Source organism: Peromyscus maniculatus, chromosome 6 (genome assembly GCF_049852395.1).
Source record: "Peromyscus maniculatus bairdii isolate BWxNUB_F1_BW_parent chromosome 6, HU_Pman_BW_mat_3.1, whole genome shotgun sequence".
Taxonomy (NCBI): domain Eukaryota; kingdom Metazoa; phylum Chordata; class Mammalia; order Rodentia; family Cricetidae; genus Peromyscus; species Peromyscus maniculatus.
The window spans coordinates 65,318,874-65,337,373 of NC_134857.1; the positions used below are offsets into that span (position 1 = coordinate 65,318,874).

The 18,500-nt window shown below is 42.7% G+C and overlaps 1 protein-coding gene across 8 annotated transcripts in view; it reads left to right on the forward strand.

Annotated features, from left to right (window-relative positions):
- Positions 1–11,868, forward strand: part of Fbxw7 (F-box and WD repeat domain containing 7) — a 173,696-nt gene extending 161,828 nt beyond the window's left edge. For 7 of the 8 annotated variants that reach the window (XM_076574331.1, XM_076574332.1, XM_076574329.1 and 4 more), the window contains 6 exons: positions 1,696–1,832; positions 3,133–3,246; positions 4,727–4,908; positions 6,766–6,991; positions 8,732–8,942; positions 9,898–11,868. In XM_076574331.1, coding sequence (XP_076430446.1) covers positions 1,696–1,832; positions 3,133–3,246; positions 4,727–4,908; positions 6,766–6,991; positions 8,732–8,942; positions 9,898–10,166 — 1,139 coding nt within the window. In that variant the 3' untranslated portion in view covers positions 10,167–11,868. Of the gene's footprint in view, positions 1–1,695; positions 1,833–3,132; positions 3,247–4,715; positions 4,909–6,765; positions 6,992–8,731; positions 8,943–9,897 lie in introns of those variants that run through there. The other variant, XM_076574335.1, reaches the window with a different exon arrangement.
- Positions 11,869–18,500: the final 6,632 nt, after the last annotated feature.

Consider the following 18,500-nt stretch of genomic DNA (forward strand, 5'->3'; position numbering starts at 1 on the left):
TGCCAGAGTGAGTCTGTGTCTATTCACTTCCTTGATCTCAACAGCGAAGGAGTCCACCTGATTTAAAGGAAACCACATTCAGCAATTAATACCCATAGAATTGAGTATTGTATCCACTCCTCCCATAATTACATGGTGGACATTCATAAATGCTGGGGAGACTGTACTGTTTGACGTCTTCCTCATGACATGGACCTTATATTCTTGAAGCATAGTTTGGTTTGGTTTGAACCCCCTTTCTTAAGAAGGGAGTAAGTATCTTCCATATTGATCAAAGGGAAGACCTTCTGTTTTGCAAACAGGCATCTAGAAAAGTAATCATTTTGGAGAAAAAATTGTTTCTGAAAAGCAAAATGTTAGAGGAAAAACTGGTAGTGCTATATAATATGAAGGATGCTCTCTGCAGAGCTGTGTGGCCAGGTGGAGAGCATTGGTGGTAGTGAGGCTTAGTAAAGACTTGGGGTGACGAGCTTGGGGCTTCTTGCTAAGCCTGGTCCTGAAGTCAACTTCTGGCTGCTCTCGGATTAATCAGTAAAATCTTCTTTCTCAAGCATCTCCATATGTAAACTAGGGTTAATCAACTCTACCTTACCTTCTTTCTCAGAATCTTTTGTTTCCTCCTTGAGGCAGGGTCTCTACAGCTCTGGCTGTATGAGAAACCGAAAGGTAGACCAGGCTGGCCTTTAACTAATGAAGATCTACTTTCCTCTGCCTCCTGAGTGCTGGGATTAAAGGTATGTGCTGCCATGCCCAGCTTCAGAATCATTTTTAAATGTCCTTTAACTGTGTTTGTTAAAAATGATTCTGAACAGCTTGGTCTACATAACAAGTTCCAGGACTGCATAGTAACACCCTATCTCAATATACATACATACATACATACATTACCTGAGGTAATGGTGTGCATCTGTAATCATACTACTTGAGAGATAGAGGCAGGATTAATGAAAGCCATCTTGGTTTACATAGTGAGTTCCAGGCCAGTATCATTTAAGTCATTTTGTTGTGTATGATACAGTGATATTCTCCCCATTCCTTCTTGCCTGTTGCCTACATGCTTTGTCTCTGTAAATATACTATTCTAGGAACCTGTGATAAGTAAAATTATACAATGTTTATCCTTTTGCAATTGCCTTATTCACTTAGCAATACGTCTTCAAGGTTCATGTCACAGCGTGTATCCTACATGCCCTTTGTTAAAGCCGAACAGCATTCCATTGTGTGTATTGCTGCATTTGGGTTTTTGGACAGACACGTGGACTGCTTCCAACTTTTGGCTAACTGAATAATATCAGTATGAGCATGGGTGTATAGATAGCTGTTCACATCTCTCTTTTTAATTCTTTTGAGTATACATGCAGAAGTTAAAAGTGCTACATTCTGTATTACGTTTGTGTTTTTGAGGAGTCCCTGTGCTAATTTCCACGGTGGGGGTACCATTTTACATTCACACGAGCAGTACACACTCATTGCTGTCTTTGTGTGTCCACACCAACACCTTCTTTGTGAGAAGGAGAAGTAGTAGTGAGTACAGAAGTGCCATACCAAATGCAGACTTACTGCCGTATGGCGCAGTGACCATGTTAGGAGATGCTACATCACTTGTGCTAAGCAGAAAAAAACAAGATCTTTTAAAATGTGTAATTTCTATTAGTGGTGAAAGGACTTATTCTCTTGAACTCTTTGATACTTTAGGAATTGATGAACCGTTGCACATCAAGAGAAGAAAAATAATCAAGCCAGGTTTTATACACAGCCCATGGAAGAGTGCGTACATCAGACAGCACAGGATCGATACCAACTGGAGACGAGGAGAACTCAAGTCTCCCAAGGTAACAGAAACCTTCAGTCAGTAGGAACACCTGATCCGGCTCTTCTCCTGCTGCCCTGAAGGATGCTTGCTGCCTGCCTTCTGTGAAAGAAAGCTGGCTGTATTTTAAAATTAACTCGAAGTGTAACTAACAGTGTTCCTTTATTTCTGCTTTCTTTAATCTGTTAATTTTATTGGAATCAAAGATGAGTTGATCCAGGCATGGGGGCTTGTGCTTGTACTCAAGTACTCAATCCCTGTATTCAAGAAACTGAGGCAGGAGGATAGCTGTGAGTTTAAGACCAACCTGGGCAACATACTGAGCTCTAGGCCAACCTGTGCTATGGTATGAGACCTGATCTCAAGAAAATCTCCCAAAAAAGATGAGTTAAGAGGAAGTGAATTTGTTCTGGACCACTCTGCATGACATTGCTATTATTAATTATCATTATTACTTTTTAGAAATATCAGTTTTGGTTTTCTTGTGGATTTTTCTGTGTTTTGTTTTTTATAATTTGAAGCAGAAGTCTCATTTTTTGTCTTAGAATATTATTTCAGATATATAACTGGTAGAAATCCTCAATTCATAAACTTTTATAACAAAAAATTAACCAATTTTGGGGGGCATTATTTTATATGCCAGCATTCACTGGCATAATTTTTAGGTTGAAAAAAAAATTATTTGTTATTCCTCTGTTTCTAGGTGCTTTATTTTTTGAAGTGTTAAAAGTTGATCACAGAGTCCAGTCCTCTTCCTCCTCTTTTTACTGTTTTAATTCTGAGCTGAGGTTTGCCTAGGTTATCCAGGTTGGCCTGGAGCTCACTTGGTAGCCCAAGATGTGCTATATATTTTATATAAATTTCATTCTAAAAATAGATTACAGATTACTGTTCTGACACATAAACCGCTCTTGCTTTCACTGGTATTTGTGTGTGTGTGTGTGTGTGTGTGTGTGTGTGTGTGTGTGTGTGTGTGTGATGTATGCACATGTGTGTGTGTCCTTGCATGTACCCATGCGCACACACAGGCCAGAGGAGGATGTCAGCTTTCCTGTTCTCATTCTCTGTCTGACTTCCTTCTTTGAGATCGAGTCTCCTCCTGATCCTGGAGCTAGGCTGGGCCACCATAAGCTCCAGCAGTTCTGTCGCCACACTCCACAGTGTCCGGGTCACAGGCCTGTGTGTGACTCTGCCCAGTTCTTACGTGAGTTCTGGGGCTCTGACCCCAGGCCCCGTATATCTGAGCCACCTCTGCGGCACTTCACTGTATTTAAAGCCTGTGATGTAATGCCATAAACGTGATGTGTACGTTTTTCTTACAGGTGCTGAAGGGGCATGATGACCATGTGATCACATGCCTACAGTTCTGTGGTAACCGCATAGTTAGTGGGTCTGACGACAACACTCTAAAAGTTTGGTCAGCAGTCACTGGCAAAGTAAGTTCACTTCTTTCCACACTTGCTGTTTGGTTGTTGTTTCGTGTGTGCAGGCAGAGTAAAAGAGGGCTTTGATCCTCCGCTGTTGTGATACCAAACATCAGGCTGTCTTTAGAAACGTTACCTTGGCATGGCGGCAGCGGTGGTTTCTTCATTTCAATAGTTTGTTGTCCTTGTCACCTAGATAGTCTAACATTTCTCGGATTCGTGTCCTCTTCTCTGAGCTTACTTCTCACCTTGCCCATGTGAATTAGAGTCATTATCCCCAACATCTTCCAAATATGACTGAGTGATTTGTAAGTTTTCTTATAAACTGCTTTGTGGCTGAGCTTTCTATAATTTAGAAGTCAAGTAAATCCTGTTCATCTAAAGTTGTCTCAGTCTTGAATGGTAAGGGAATGAAGCAGGGGAGGTTTTAAATACCGGGTTGAAAAGCCAAGTAGTCCAAGCAGTGGCTTTATTTCACATAGCATTCCTTAATGAGTCTCTAGTGAACATTGACTTTATTCATCCAAAAGAGAGTATTTTCATGAATTAAGTAATCAACCATTTAAAAGGTAAGAGAAAATTGAGAAAAATCTATGTTTTTAAAAACATTTTTTGCTGTGTTGTTCCTTAGACAAGAATCTTATAAATACTCAAAGCAGATGGTAAATTTTCAAAGCAGCTACACGTTTCCAGGATATAATATTAGTTTTGGACTTATCTCAGAGTCTCGGTGTCTGTCTTTACATGTCTAGAGTAGCATGGGCAGCCCCTAACTACCGCCTTCAGGCAGACGGGTGAACGTGGTATGTGGCCACACCTAACCCTCTTGGCATTCTTGCCTTGGTTCTCTTCCGTGGGAGACACCCTGCTGCAGCTTGAATATTTTTCAGTCATGGCGGCCAGGCTAGAGCTGTTGAACCTGCTTGCATTTTAGTATGTTTGCTTTCTGTCATGGCTTATGCTTTATAACCTACAATTATTTTTAAATATTTTACTTCATTTTATTATTTTATGTGTGTAAGTATTTACCTGTATGTATGTATGTATGTATGTATGTATGTATGTATGTATGTATGTGTGCATGCCAGGTGCCCTTGGAGACCAGAAGAGGGTGTCAGATTCCCTGGCACTGGAGTTATAGGTGATTGTGGGGCACTAGGTGCTGGGAATCGAACCCAGGTCCCTGAAAGAGCAGCCAGTCTTAGCCACTGAACCATCTTCCCAGCCCTGCCATGCTAATCTTCTGTCTCATCTGGTGTGTGCTGTGTCAGCACTGTGGCTCAGTGGTGTGTGCATGTATAAGCATGTATCGCTACCAGATAAACAGTTTGGTAATAATGGCGTCATAGAGCATTGGTGTGCAAAATGCTTTCCTGGTGCTCTAATAAAGTTGAATAAGTAAAATTTATTCTAGACTTTAGTGAGATAGTAGTATACTCTTTGACTTGCTTTCATTTCTACCTAAAATTAATCATCTGAAGTGTTTTTCCAGTGTCTAAGAACGTTAGTGGGACACACCGGTGGAGTGTGGTCATCACAGATGAGAGACAATATCATCATTAGTGGGTCCACTGACCGGACTCTCAAAGTATGGAATGCTGAGACTGGAGAGTGTATACACACTTTATATGGGCACACTTCCACCGTACGCTGTATGCATCTCCATGAAAAGAGGTAAGGGAAATCCCATTATGGTGGGGACTTTCACTTCTCTTACTTGTGAATTTGAGATTCATATAGTGCTAATGAGCTCTTAAAGTAGACACTAATGATTAAAGTGCAGTGTTTCTAAGTTAGGAAAGTCTGGTTATATTGGCTTAAAATTGGAGGATTGTCTTACAGTGTCCTTCTTCAGATGACGGTATAGCCTTTTTTCCTGAAGCGCTGCTCTCCATTCCCTTTGTTGATGATTTGATGATTCATCATCTTCAAACAAAAATCATTTTCTTTCTTGATAATCACATTTATGTTATGCAAGAGCAACAAATTCAGTCACTGAGACTTCTGGCCTATGAGTCCTTGAGTGACCCACCCACATTGCCCCCACTCCATCACATCCCTGGAACTAGACAAACACTGCGGTCCAGGGCTTTGACTTTTTTTCTCATTACCTGTCATCTGAACTATTCAGAGCTCTCAGATGTGGTCTTGCCTTCTGCACAGCTGACAGAGAGCCCTGGTATTAAGATAGCGTTGATGCCCTACTACTGCCCACCAAATTATGGAGGAACTTCCAGTCCCATTTTCAAAGTGGTTGCAGCCCATCCTGGTCTGCTTGTCCTCGCCTTCCCAGTGCCTCTGCCTGCTACTTTTTATTTTGCCTGCAGTGCCCTTCTGCTAAAACCATGTCCTTCTGTTAACACATTTTCATTGCAGACAGCTAAAAATTGTTTTCTACTTCATTTGTCAAAAAATATTCTGTTGGCCTTATGTGATACATGCTGCTGCTAATCTTTGCACTGGGAAGGTAGGAACAGGAGGATCCTTGAATTCACAGCTTTTAGAGGAGACCCTTCCTCTAAAAGAATGTATCTTAGAAGGGTCCTTACACTGAATCCACAGCAGCCATGACCTACACTCTATCCATAGTGTTTTTTTTTTTTTTTAATTCAGAACTGTTTTGGTAAGTAGACTGTCCCCTACAGTTGTGGTATGTACAGGGGCCTCCTTTTTATTTTAATTTGAGCCTGCTTTGCACAGTGTGTTGTGTGATTGAAGTGTAAGGGATGAGTTTCAAGAGACCTTGCATTTCCATTCTCGTTGCGTTCATTTTCCCACACGTCATCATTCCACTCTTTCCAGTGTGGAGACTGGCTTTTATCTCTTGGGATTGACATGAGGTGCCTGGTTAGCAATCCAGAGGTAACTGCATGATTGTATCACTCTGGTTTCCAGAAGAGTATAATTTTATAACATTGAGCCAATTTCTGAAGGCATTTCTAGACTATCTTTAAAAGTCTGTGCATCAGCAGCTGTGAGCACATGTCTGAAGCTGACTTTTTTTCTGCATGGGAAGTATAAGGGAATAGCCATAGTTTTCTGAGTCCCAAATCATTGAAATTTTTACTTTCTCAAATATTTAATAGAAACTCATAATTGAAATGTAATGAAATGACAAAGATCATAAAGTAAGTTTTGGAATGTTCTAAGTTAATACCACCGAGATCTGCACTGAGGGTTGAGCTGCATGTGCAAGTTACCATTTCCCTTCTAATCAAGACAGCTTGTGTGTATGGAGAGCTGTTTGCTTCTTGGATACAGTGCAGTTGTTTCCAGCTGTGCCATGGAACCTTGAGGGGGAACCAAGGTCCATAAACCAGGGGGAACAACCAGATGAGCTTCTGGTCGTCCTCAGTTCCCATCCCAGGCAGAGTGACTCAGATATATATTTGAAGGCATTAGGTAGGGTCTCTCTTCTGGAAATCTTTCTGTTGTGTTTAAGAAGAAGAAAAAGCAAACACTGTTTTACCTGTCGGGTGTGTTCATGCTCTTCAGAGTTCTAATACCTTGTTTTCTGTGCCCTCTCTGCAGAGTTGTTAGCGGTTCTCGAGATGCCACTCTCAGGGTTTGGGATATTGAGACCGGCCAGTGTTTACACGTCTTGATGGGTCATGTAGCAGCCGTCCGCTGTGTTCAGTATGATGGCAGGAGGGTTGTTAGTGGAGCGTATGATTTTATGGTGAAGGTGTGGGATCCGGAGACTGAGACCTGTCTACACACGTTACAGGGACACACTAATAGAGTCTATTCATTACAGGTAAGACTGTGTCTCTCCCATCCCTTAGATGCTTTGCTGATGACTCATGAGATCATTCTCCTCAGTTAGTTACTGCCAAGTTGCTGTTTATATATACCTTAAAATTAGCATGAAGAAAACATTAATTCCAAAATCATTTAACTGGTTTAATAGTTTCAATATCTGTGATACATTTCTCAAAAACGCAAATATTTGTCTTGGAACCTGGTACTTCAGGGCTGTAAATTTTGCTACATTAATTAATAGTTAGATAGTCTCATAGGAGAATACCTTGGATTTTAATAAACTCCTTAGCTGAGGATTAATTTGGCCAAAAGCTGCCCCTTTGCCTTGATAGCTAAAAGTTGATGGGCCATGTAATTGTGATTCCATCCCTATTTAAAGTGGCTGTGGAGCCTGTCTGCAGAAAACTACAAACTTGCCCAGGGCCATCGACTGGGAGCCATAGAGAGGTGAATTTGACTAGCCTGTTGTATTCCTTTAGACTTGAACTTCGTATTTATTAATAGATTATGATATTTCAAGATCTTCAGTAACTAGACATAAAACGTGGGTTGCCTTTATTTCTGGAAATGCAGCATTTTCCATTTTAAAATATTTCCTGTTACATAATTTTCTTCCCAGTTACTTGCCTGTTAGTGATCAGCTGAGTAGAACAGGATCCCAGTGCTGACATTGCTGTTCTTAGGGTATTTGATTCTTAATTGATGATACTGCCCAAGTAATGAAATATCGATAGATGAGAAAGATGTGAATTACTTTAGAAAAGATGATGGCTTCCAAGGGGAGGGAATTGTCTGCCACTGTTGTTGCTACTTGTGGTGTGCTCAGAACTGTAGAGAATCTCAGATCTCAGAATACATAGCCAGTTGTTAGATCTGCCTCCTGGGGATTGGTAGGAGTTTGTTGGCTTTTAGTGTCCTTGGGAAGCTGAAGGAGAGGCTGCATAGCTTGCTTTTGTTACTAAAATGCCTCCTTCTAATTCCTGATAGAGTTATCTTTTGGGATATTTCCTAATCAGCAGTAAGTTCTTTTCTTTTTCTTTTTTCTTTTTTGGTTTTTTGAGACAGGGTTTCTCTGTGCAGTTTTGGTGCCTGCTATGGATCTCACTTTATAGACCAGGCTGGCCTTGAACTCACAGAGATCCACCTGCCTCTGCCTCCCGAGTGCTGGGATTAAAGGTGTGCGCCACCACCGCTACCTGTCTGCAATAAGTTCTTGTAAACAACTTCATTTTACAAACAGGTTTTAATGGAATTTACCTTTGAGCATCACAAAAGTTATCTGTGGCCCTTCTTATGCCTTGAGTGCTGATAAGCACAGCTTTTGTCTCAAGCTCTGGCTTGGGCTTGCTATGGGCAAGTCAGACTCAGCTTTCTTACTGAATACATGGGATGTAGCTTCCAGCTGGGACCAGGTGATCTGAAAGAATGATGCTCATTTCAGGTGCTTCGTTTTCTTTTTGAAGTTGTTTCTGCCTCATGTTTGAATTATTGGGCAGTTTTGTTGAGTTTTGATTTTTTTTTTTAATTTTTAAGAGAATTTATAAAAAGTGTTTTGGAGACGTGATCCACAAACTGGCATGATGGCATGCACATCAGCTTACCTGCGAGTTTATCCCAGTGCACTCTTGTTCTGGCCTTACATGTTGCTGTCTCCCACTCCCCACTGTGAGGAACGTCTGCCAGCTGAAAGGAAAGATACCCATGTCTCTGTTCTAATACGCTATGTCTGTTGTAGTTTGACGGCATCCATGTAGTGAGTGGATCTCTTGATACGTCAATCCGAGTCTGGGATGTGGAGACAGGGAATTGCATTCACACGTTAACAGGACACCAGTCATTAACAAGTGGAATGGAACTCAAAGACAACATTCTTGTCTCTGGGAATGCAGATTCTACAGTTAAAATCTGGGATATCAAAACAGGACAGTGTTTACAGACATTGCAAGGTAAGTATTGGCCCTCCCACAGCCATTTTCTTTCCAAATGTCTTTGCTCTTCAAGAGAGAACCTGTGTAGAGCCGAGATTTAACCTCATGCAGAGTACTTAACTCCTGATGACTTTATGAAGGTTTGGCTTTCAAAAGTAGGCCACCTTGAGAAATGGTTTTCAATTGTCTTTAATGTGAAAATTCTTACTTATTTCCTGCATGTTCAGTCGACTCTATTTAACCTTAACAATGAGAAGAAAGACTTGGCTGTCTCACAGAAGCAACACTTTTTTTGACTGATCATTATATTTTGAATTGAAGCATCTCTGATAGGAAATTACTTTGGCTTCCACTTAGCCAACTGCTTTAGTTGGGATGAGAAGGAGTAATGGTTCCCTCTGAAATAAAGAGATGTGTGAGAAGGTTAGTATTGGAGGCAAGCACCACTGGACTCTTTATGACTCACTTTTTTATATTTAGATGCAGCCCTTAGGTTTGTTTGTTTTTAGTGAGGCCGGCCATCTGGAGGGCATCACGTGGTAGCCTTTGCCCATTAATTTTGTGTATTCTTGGGAAATTGGGGGTAGTACAAGTTCAGTTTTCTTCTTTGGTTGGTCCATTGAGAGTGATAGAGTGACAGGTTTGTCACATTCCTTTTTCCAGCAGTAGAATGTGTGAAGCTGCACTGCTTTGTGTCGTTTCAGGAAAGCTCTCTTTCATAGAGCCAGAGAACAAACGGTGTGCCTGTAGCTAACCAGGCGTCCTGGGCGACAGGCCTTGAGGTTGGGGCTTCCGTTACAAATAGCTACCAGATTGTTTTATATCCACGCTGGTCTTAAATACAACAAGGTTTCTAAATATGCAGCTTTTCAATGTTGAGTTTCTCGTATGTTCTAACTAGAAGACAAGTCCTGTGCAAAAGCCCCTGACCATCTTTTCTAAGTAGTCATTAAGTCCCTGTGCTTCCGCCTAGGTCCCCACAAGCATCAGAGTGCTGTGACCTGTTTACAGTTCAACAAGAACTTTGTAATCACCAGCTCAGATGATGGGACTGTGAAACTCTGGGACCTGAGAACGGGTGAATTTATTCGAAACCTAGTCACATTGGAGAGTGGGGGGAGCGGGGGAGTTGTGTGGCGGATCAGAGCCTCCAACACCAAGCTGGTGTGTGCAGTTGGGAGTCGGAATGGAACTGAGGAAACCAAGCTGTTGGTGCTGGACTTCGATGTGGACTTGAAGTGAAGGAGCAGACAAGATGAGTTTTGTCCAGCTGTGTAGACAATATGCTCCCTACCCTTCCCCCTGCGCAAAAAACAAACAAAAAACCGAAAAGGAAAAAAAAAAAAAACAGAAAAGAAAAAAAAAAGAAAAAAGAGAAAAAAAAAGAAAAGGAAAAAAATCCCTTGTACTCAGTGGTGCAGGACGTTGGCTTGGGGCAACAGACTGCAGAGACCTACAGACTAAGAAGGTAAGAAGGATGAAAGAGACCAGAAACCGGAACTGACAGAGGTGGCGGCCATCGCAGCACCTACAGGCTTCATTTCTGACTGAGGGGCAGCTTTGCAAAACGAGACTTTCTCAACGCAACCAGGTGCAATTATCCTTGATTTTCTTCTCCAGTGGTCATTGGACAGAGCCACACCAAGACATTGTTACCGTCACCTAGAAAGGAGTGGCAATACTATCCAAACCTGTGCTGGTTCATCTTCTAATCAGAAAGCATCTGCAACAAAAGTCATTTTTCTGAAGTGGAAAAGCTTAAAGAAATTACTGTGAATTGTTTTTGTACAGTTATCATGAAGCTTTCTTTTTATTTTCTTTTTTTTCCTTTTCCTTTTTTTTTCTTTTTTTGTTTTTGTTTTTGCCAACCATTGCCAATGTCAATCAATCACAGTATTAGCCTCTGTTAATCTATTACTGTTGCTTCCATATACACTCTTCAGTGCATCCGTTGCTCGAAGTTGGCAAGTTGTCCTGGGTTCTGTGAGTCCTGAGATGGATTGAACTCTCGCTGCTGGTGCTAGAAGTAGGTCTTGAGATACGGGATCGTGTCCCACCCTGTACTGTACTCCAGTGGCCAAACTTATTTATGCTGCTAAAGGAAAGAAAGAAAAAGCAAATTATTTTTTTTTATTTTTTTTCTGCTGTGACGTTTTAGTCCCAGACTGAATTCCAAATTTGCTCTAGTTTGGTTACAGAAAAAAAGACTTTTTAATGCCACTGAAACTTGAGCCGTCTGTGCCTCTAAGAGGCTGAGAATGGAAAAGTTTCAGATAATAAAGAGTGAAGTTTGCCTGCAAATAAAGAATCGAGAGTGTGTGCAAAGCTTATTTTCTTTTATCTGGGCAAAAATTAAAACACATTCCTTGGGACAGAGCCTGAGGTGCCTGTTCTGTGGAGAAACTTCTTTTTTGAGGGCTGTGGTGAATGGATGAACGTACATAGTAAAACTGACAAGATATTTTAAAGATATATATAATACAAAATAAAAGAAAGTTGCTGGTCAGTCGTAGCATCTTGCAGTATTTGGGAAAACAACTGTTACAGTTTCATTGCTCTGAGTAACTGACGTGAGAGGAACATTCGCTCTGTAGTGATGGCGTCACACGCAAACCAGCGCGATGAACCAGCGCGATGAAGCATCGCGATGAACGGGAGTCAGATGGTCCGCCTCATTCACCAGGAGCCGTAACTCAAGCTGAACTGTGAAAGTGGTTAACACTGTATCCTAGGCAGTCTTTTTTTCCTCCTGTTTATTTTTTTGTTTGTTTTATTTATAGTCTGATTTAAAACAATCAGATTCAAGTTGGTTAATTTTAGTTATGTAACAACCTGACATGATGGAGGAAAACAACCTTTAAAGGGATTGTGTCTATGGTTTGATTCACTTAGAAATTTTATTTTCTTATAACTTAAGTGCAATAAAATGTGTTTTTTCATGTTACTACGCCTGTTTCTTCCACTTAGATAATACTGTTTCATTATAAAGATATGGGTTTGTGTCTTCTGTTTTAAACAGTCGAGTTTGGGGTTCCTAGCATTCCCTTCATTGTGACGTAGAAACCAGTGCTTCCAAGCTCAGCCGAGAAGGAGGCACTGCAGATGTCCCCCTGTGCTGGCAGGGAGGCCACTCCACTGTGCTTGCTTCCCTGTTTGCACTGGGTATATAAACATGGCAGCTGCTTCCTTGGGCACCTCAAAGGTGGACCTGAGAGCTGCAGCTCAAGCTGTGTAGGTAATGCCTCAGATTAACCATCATGATGGCAGGATCCAACCCGTTTTCAAAAACCGAATTCATGCAGCCTTGGATGAAATTCTAGCAAACTGAAACAAGATTTGGGAGGGAAATGCCCTTTTGGTTTTTTTTGTTTTGTTGTTGTTTGTTTGTTTGTTTGTTTTTGTTTTTGGTTTGTTTTTTTGTTTTTTTTTTTTTTTTTTTTTTGCTTACATTCTTCTTTTGCCATTACTGAATCTGGAAAGACATAGATCTCTAATTATTTAATCTCAACTATCCAGGCCATACGAAACAAATCTCAAATAAACATGGAGTCCTATCTCACTATCTCAGGCGTCGGGCCAGGAGTCTGTTACAGGTGACCCTGAGCGTGGAAAGGCACTGGCTTACACACTGCTCTCCAAACCCTTTGGTTTCGCCGCCTCCGAGAGCTACTCGATAAGAACAGGGAGCGGCAGTCAAGACTGGAGCGTTACAGACAGAGCGAGCACAGTGCAGACCAGTTAGGCTGTGAGTGCAGCTCTGAGAGGACTAGGCCTCAGCCCAGAGCCTCGCCTGCTGCCTCGTTAGTGATGTCAGTCAACAAAAACTCAGTGGCTGATACAGTTCTTGGAAATTGATATTTTCAAAGAGTCGCCTACAATGAGGCTACACTGTGGTATAACTGAAGAAAACACCCACCTTTAAAACATGACAGAAAATAAAAGCTCATTGATTTTGCAAAGACGCAGGCGTCCCGTTGCTAATACTGTCAGTTACTAGATCTTTGCCGGTCCAACCTCATCTGTCCTCACATTCTAAACTGGATGGTAGCACCTAATGTTAATGTGAGGCTGTCACAAAGCACAGTAGGTCTTCGGCAGCACCTAAAACTCAGTGAAAGGAAGCCACTGTTAAATGTTCACTAGGTAGCAAAGTAGCTTAATACAGGCTTGGTGCCCTGAGGTCTGTCCCTGGGACCCATGACAGAAGGAGAGAACCAACTCCCAAAAGGTGATCCTTGACTTCCACACATGTACCATGTCATAGGAATGCCACCCCTGCCCCCATCATACCCACACAAAAATAAATACAGTTTTTAAGATAACAGAACCAGGTCATTGTAATGTTGTCTGTTTGACAATTGTTTTGTAGCTCATTCAGGTATATCACGAAAACGGCATAGCTAAATATGTAGAATTTATACTTCCATGTGTGTACATGTTGTGTTACACCAGTTTACATTATCTTAAGTGGAGTCACATGGATTCTGCCATCTTACAAAAATGCAATACTAATATTGAGCAGCTAACACTGATTTTGTGTCTACTCAGGTGTTAAGTATTGTAGGAATACATAATGTTTACGGATGTACAATGGTAGAGTGCTTGCCCAGCATGCACAGAGCCCCGGGTTCAATCCCGAGCGCCACATAAACCAGCGATTTTGAGAAGTTGAGACAACAAGATCAGAAGGTCATTTCTATTTCTAGCAAGTTCTATTCCAGGTTGGGATACATGAGACCTTGTACTTCAAAAAAGGGGTGGTGGTGATATTAGAGTAGATCTGTTCCTGAAAAAGAAAACGTTAGTCTCATTTCTAAGGAAATTAAGGAATTACTGTAGTTAAAGATCCCTGAGGGTCCTCTACCGCTTGACTTCTGCTGAAGGAATTGGCCGCTCCTACATGTAACTACAGTTCTGTAACTGCCATGGTAACAAAAGCTAATGCTTAGGATGACAGTACAGCCCTGAACCCAGCGCAGGTGCCCAGTGGGTGCCGCCGAGTGTTGCTAAGGGCATCGTGGACTGGGTATCATTTCTTACTGAAATTGTTTGTACCTTTGGCTGGGAAGCCCCCTGGCGAACTCGGTTGCCTCAGCTCTTTCATTAACCTCGCCAGCTAGTGCCTACCAAAGGGCTACATGAATACTCCAGCCTATTTGGCTAATTTCAGAAAACAACAATTGGCATCTAATTATTTGTATGAGCAGTTGTGGGCCATTCAGTCCTCCAGCTAGTTTATTATAATGCCATGTCCTTGAGTGAATCAGAGGCTACAAACAGTAACGGGAGAAACCTCCCTGGAGCCTTCCCAGCCCCAGCCATGCCATACTTCGAGGCCCTTCTCCCTAAGGCATTTACCACACCCCGTGAAATAGGGGTTCCGGAAGAGCCGAGCCCTAAGTGAACCTTGACCCCGGGACTGTGTGAAGCCCTGCTGTTTGCTTAGCAGGGACGGATGTCACTGTGTTTCCCACCCTCTGGTTCATCCGCTTGGGAAGGGGAGAGGTTGGGAAGTCTTTTTCAGTCAATACTCATTCCCCTCAGACAGCTTCGTTCCTTTCCTTCTGTTAGGCGTGCCTCATCCCAGGAAAGATCCAGACTGCGACCTGTGTTCTCTCAGGCTTGCCCGCCAACGAAGGATTTCACCCGCCATACCTTAGGGCAGTGCAGGAGAGCATCCTGTTCTGCAACTCTGTTGTAGCTGAGGGCCAAGTGCCCCTGTGTTGCCGAGGCATGAATGAATTGGAATAAAGGGCTTCTGAGGCAGGTTGCTTTGGCAACTTGGAGATTATGTGTACAAGCACCTTCACATACACAAAGACTACTGGAAACAGTTTCTGTGTGTTGACATAGTGTCATTTCCCCTTGTCCCTTTTCCTTGTTCACCCATCAAAGGGGGGAAAAAAGGAAAACCTGGTCCTGATGGCTCCTGTTTGTGATCCCAGCACTCAGAAAGTAGGGAGATCAGGAGATCAAGGCCACATGAGACCTGCCTCAACAGGCAAAAATCTTAAAAAGGGCTTGGTGTCCAAGGAGACCCCTGTGTCTCCGGTGGATCACTGACCACTGGGTCTGAGAGGTGGTGGTATTCACACAATGTTCCCGGACTCCTGCATTAAGTAACCATATGGCAATTTGAAAAGTTGGTACGTAATTTTTCATTTTGGCACTCTGTACCACCCACAAGCTAGATACTGTTCGATCCACAATGACTGCACCCAGTTCCTTTGGTCAAGCGCTTTGAATTGTGAGCAAATGTAGCATGGTCTGGCATTGTAACTAGCCAACATGTCTCACCAGCCACTCAATTAATGCCAATGGGGCCCAAATGAGTGAAGTCCCTGCCGACTGCCACCTCTTGTTAAGTGGACAGAGCAAACTAACAGGAAACTATCAAAAGGTAATTTCAAAGGTTCTTCAAGAAAAGGGAGCACCAGAGCATACCTTCCTCCAAAGTGTAAAGGAGAAATGAATCCCGCATCCAACTCCTAGGAAGACTCATTGCTGTAAAAGCCTGGCAACTTCCCAATTTGCAATTGAGTATAAAAATAGCAGCATTTCTATTTCAGATCTGATTCTTCCTTGGATCCTGAAGGACAAGGCACCACTGAGGAGACATTTTGGTGGTTCTCTTCTTCTGAACATCTTGTGGCAAAATCTCCTTCTGCTGTTTGTCTTTGGACTTTGCTTCACTCCGGCAGCCGGGCTCTGCGAGGAAAAATTGCTTTGAAGTGACTCTTGCAAATCAAAGGTTCAACAATAATAGGCCACAAAAACATATTACCAATTTACCGTTTTTGGGTTTTTTTCCCAGGAGGTTCGCAGCTTATAAAAGAAACAGCAAAACACTCCTCAGTGTAAGGAGGTTGCTAACAAGACTTTAAGATTCACATTGCAGCCATAAGACTCCATTAAACCCTCCATACACCACACTAAGTAGTAATTGGGAAAAGTGAGACCGTCAAGGTGATTAGTCAAGTCAGGTGACTAGCTTAAATATACCCCCAAAGGATCCTTGTGTGTATAAAGGTAAGGGTGCACCTGAGAGCAGGTAAAAGTGGTCAAGACTGGATCCAGATTTGGGAGACCTGACGCTTACCAATGTAAAAGGGTTTGTCAAAACTGGATCCAAAGTGAGCATTAGTATAAGAACGATACAACAAAGTTCTGAAGGCTTGAGAGTGGATCCCTTCTGAGACGTCTAGGCAGTCGTCAGATATGTGTATTAGAAATGCGTATTATCATAGTATGGGTTCTGCCCACTAGGAGGACTACAACTCCCAGCAACCCCTGCCCATCCGGAGGACTACAACTCCCTTATGTAGCTCCTTCTCTTTCAAGGTGAATAGGCCAGTCTCTCAACTTCAGGCTCCTCATCTGTAAGTGAGGTAATATGAGGACAACATGACACAATGTAGGTCAAGTCAGTGTAGTGCCTGACACGTAGGAGTCATTAAAGGGTTGTAGTTGCTACTGAATGGAAAAAAATAAAAGGAGGACGTGACTACTGAAGGTATGGTGGAGATTTATTACAGGTATGAGGGGGACACAGGCATCTGGGAGAATCCAGAGTGGACGTGACCATCAGACTGAGGTGGGTCATGTGAGGAAAGGGAAGAGGAAGAGAAGGAACCTGGAGCCAAGAGGCCAAAAGGGCCAAAAAGTCAAAAGGGGCAGTGTTGCCAAAAAATGGCAGGATTATAGAGGGAAGAGCAGCTGGGCAAAGGGCAGCCCAGCCCCTGGGCTGGAGACGGTGGGGGGGGGGGGGGGGGGGGGGCATGCCATCCAGGAAGACCCTTTAACAGGTAGGCACTGAAGGATGCTGGGAGAACATGGCAGCCAGATCCGCTTTGGTATTTTAAATTGGCACCTCAGCCATTTGTCCCAAAGCCGTAACTTTAGCAGCTGGTGGTCACTGTACACTTCGGTTCTAAGTATTTTTAAATAATCTGTGTGATGAAGCAGTTATTACAGGCAATCTCATTTTATTGTCAAGAACACACAGAAGAAAAGAAACTTGTATTGGGGTTCCAGAGACCCAGCTCTTTTTTTTTAAAGGTCTCACTATACAGCCCTAAATGGCATGGAATACTCTATGTAGATCAGGCTAACCTTAAACTCATAAAGCTCTGCCTGTTTCCACCTCCCATGTGCTGAGATGAAAGGTATGCATTACGATTCACTATATATATACATTCAGAGCTTTCTTACAAACATGAGGGAGTGTGTCTATGTGTGTATGTATATATGTATATTATATATACATATATGCACAGAAATCTATATATGTATACACACACACAAGCCATACCAGAAAATGTGATCCTCATTCTTGACCTATCAACTTGGAAGATATGAAAGCAACCAGAAGCCTTAATTGAACTGGAGAGGACTGGAGAGCACATCCCTCATGTGCTGGTTTCCCAGTGTTGTGCGCTGGAATCCCTCACTCAACTTCTCCAACTGCACACGCTGAAGAGTTGCCAAAGAATTTGGTCTGAGATCCGGACAATGGCGGGAATACAGGAAGAGTGGGGAAATGCTGCTGGTAAAGTCAGCAGCCTCCTTTCTAGGGCAGCTGAGAGGGCTCAGCAGTAAGGGTGCTTGTCATCAAGCCCGACAGCCTGGATTCGGTCCCTGGGACCCACATGGTAGAAGGTAAGAACTAACTCCCACAAGTTGTGCTTTGACGTTCACATGCCTGTGCCCTACACGTACACAAATAACAAATGTAAAACTAATCTTTTCAAGAAAGTCTGTTTTCAGGTCCTTGGGTGGGGGAAGGGACTATTGCTACAGAACAGAGAGGCTTCAATTATATAAGAATTTTAAAAATAAATGCTACTGGTCTACTTGTGTGCCCAAAACAGCCATCCAAACAGAGGAAGAGAAAGCTTTTGCATTCTTAGACACGAAAGGAGGCCAGGCCATGCCGAAGGTAAACCCAAGCACATGAGTCTTCAATACAGGATAACAGACAATTGCTATTATTATCATCAGAAATGAGAGACAATTGAGTTCAAATTCCGTATCAGCCACTTCATGTGACTCTAGAAGATTTTAAATTTTTTGCACTTATTATTTGCTGGGGGGCATACACATGCTATCTTGCCTGTGTGGAGGGCAAATGTGTGACTCAGTACGTGTGCACTTCATAGTAACCACCATCATCACTACCACTGCCATTAACACTGTCATGGCGCCTACTTCAGGTCACCATTCCAGACTTACTTGTCTGTAAGACTTCCAGGACACCATTTCCAAACTACCTCCCCAAATGTGCCAGGGATCTGAAAGCAGTCTCTCCTACGGGGATGTAATGTGCAGTGCAGCCTCGTCCCCGGAGAGATGAGATAGGGGAAATGTCAGCACTAACTGGCATTGCGTGGGAGGCTTGGGAGGCTTGGGAGCCTTGGGAGCCTTGGGAGCCTTGGGAGCCTTGGGCATCTTCCTTTTGCTGAAGGACCTGCAGGACTCTCCAGCAGAGCTGTTGGCCCACCCAATCAACACAGCTTCCTGCGGGCATGCATTGTTTGCTTTATGTTTATTATTTTGCCTGAGACAGAGTAGCCCAGG